At 46.0% G+C, this 1,958-nt stretch overlaps 1 protein-coding gene across 1 annotated transcript; it reads left to right on the top strand.

Moving 5' to 3' along the window:
• Window positions 1-521: 521 nt before the first annotated feature.
• On the top strand, window positions 522-1,953 carry LOC121303292 (forkhead box protein O6-like; the record flags this gene model as incomplete). The annotated part of the gene is made up of 1 exon (XM_041233881.1): window positions 522-1,953. A coding segment is annotated over exon 1 (495 nt), but the record flags the coding sequence as incomplete, so codon positions are not given.
• Between the last annotated feature and the right edge of the window lie 5 nt (window positions 1,954-1,958).

The raw sequence follows: 1,958 nt of genomic DNA, 5'->3' as shown, positions 1-1,958 counted from the left end.
CCTGCAATAATATTCACTACTTGCTGCATTGCGAAACCGAATCCCAGTACAAAAACAAAGCCTTTTGATAACTGTGCACTAACTTTACTTCGCATAGTGTCAATTAAAAAAATAAAATAAATAAATAAAAGTTTCAGTGCTCTACTGACACCGCCTGTAGTTACCCGCTTGCAGATTCTTCTTCTTCTTCTTCTTCTTCTTCTTCTTCTTCTTCTTCTTCTTCTTCTTCTTCTTCTTCTTCTTCTTCTGTATTTCTTGCATATATGGGGAAGTGGGAATTTGAATGTTCCGACTGCAAAACAATTCGCTTTACCTGAGCATTCTTTGTCTGATTTTTACACCTAGGTGATATTTGATCTGCATTAAAAAGCGCCACAGATCCCCCGCCCCCTTCCCCTGAGCCGAGGCGCTTTGGGCTTGTTTGGTGGTGGTTGTTGTCGTCCCCCCTCCCCGCCCCCCCACCCCTTGTAAAACCTGTTAGTGTGGGAGTGATCTCTCCACGTCAGTCAATTATCCGATACACTGTAGTACGGTAAATACTATGAGCAACCACGTCATTTGCACACAAGCCTGCAAAGTATGAGCAACACAGAGAACTCTGGTTAAAACTAAATCATATTCCCGTGGAGTCTGGAGAGGGACGCTGTCTTTTTTGCTTTCTGTTTGTATGAATTGCGGGTACAGCGCAAAGGGAGAGAGATAATCTACAGCAACAGCCGTGTTCACTCTCCAGTAACTGATTTTGCCTGGGATTCTGCCACTTATAAATGATTCATACGACCTGATTTTTGTAAAGAGAGTAATTGTGCTCCCAGCGGGGTATCCTCATTGTATAGCTGGTCTCAAATCAGTGAAGAAAGAAGACGGGGGGGTCTGTGTTCATACGTGAAGAATTGGAAACTGTACCAGAGCACCCAGGTTTGGGGTTTATCCTGGCTGTTTGAGTTTTTTTTTTTAAGAATTCTGGACCGCTAGTTTGGATTGTCTGCCTGTCGAGACGTTGTCATCTGTTGCTGCTACCGGCGTTATAATAGCAAGTCTACACACATCTCTAGATGCAGCCCTCGATTTCGGTCTCTTCTTAGCTATACCCGGGAAATGGATCGGCAACAACCCTCTGTATTATAATTCTTTATATATTATTATTGTGCGTTCTTGGGAATTTTGTTTAGGGTTCGAAATGGAAGACAAAATGTTGCTATTATTATTATTACTATTAACATTGCACGTTCGGCAATAATAGAATACAGAATGATCTCCTACCACAGCAGCTGCTTGTTGTAAAATAGTGGTTACTGTTAATTATATCTGCTCATGCAATAATTCATTTTGGATTGCAAATACGGTTTCTCTAAATACAAAAGGGCGAAGGAAGCCGATACAGTCCTCGGGTTTGGCGCTTGGTGTGTGTGTGTGTGCTTCTGACAGGAACAAAAAATAACTAATATAAAGGAATAAATGCTTATGATGGAGGAGGACGACACGCTTGATCTGGAAGCGCATCAGGTTGAAATCGATTCGGATTTTGAGCCCCAAAGCCGGCCTCGCTCCTGCACCTGGCCGCTCCCTCACCCAGATGATTTCCCCGGAGGTGGCGAGGAAAAAAACGGAGTTGCCTCCTCCTCGCCTTCTTCCTCTTTCAAGAAAGAGCCGGGAATGCCCAAAGATGCTGCTGCTGTCGGCGCTGAGCTAAACGGAGGAGCAGCGCTGGAGCAGAATCACTCATTAGGCGCCCTGTCCCCCGCAGCCGCCGCCGTGCACGCCTCTCTGTCCGGGGTTGCCCTCGATGTTGCCGGCCACCTCCGCAAAGCCAAGTCGTCGCGACGGAACGCATGGGGGAACCAGTCATACGCGGACCTCATCACGAGAGCCATCGACAGCACCCCGGAAAAGAGACTCACCCTGTCGCAGATATACGACTGGATGGTCCGCTATGTCCCTTATTTTAAAGACAAAGG

Source organism: Polyodon spathula, chromosome 32 (assembly GCF_017654505.1).
Source record: "Polyodon spathula isolate WHYD16114869_AA chromosome 32, ASM1765450v1, whole genome shotgun sequence".
Lineage (NCBI taxonomy): Eukaryota > Metazoa > Chordata > Actinopteri > Acipenseriformes > Polyodontidae > Polyodon > Polyodon spathula.
The sequence above is the reverse complement of the archived record's forward strand: the minus strand, read 5'-3'. Positions and strand labels throughout refer to the sequence as shown.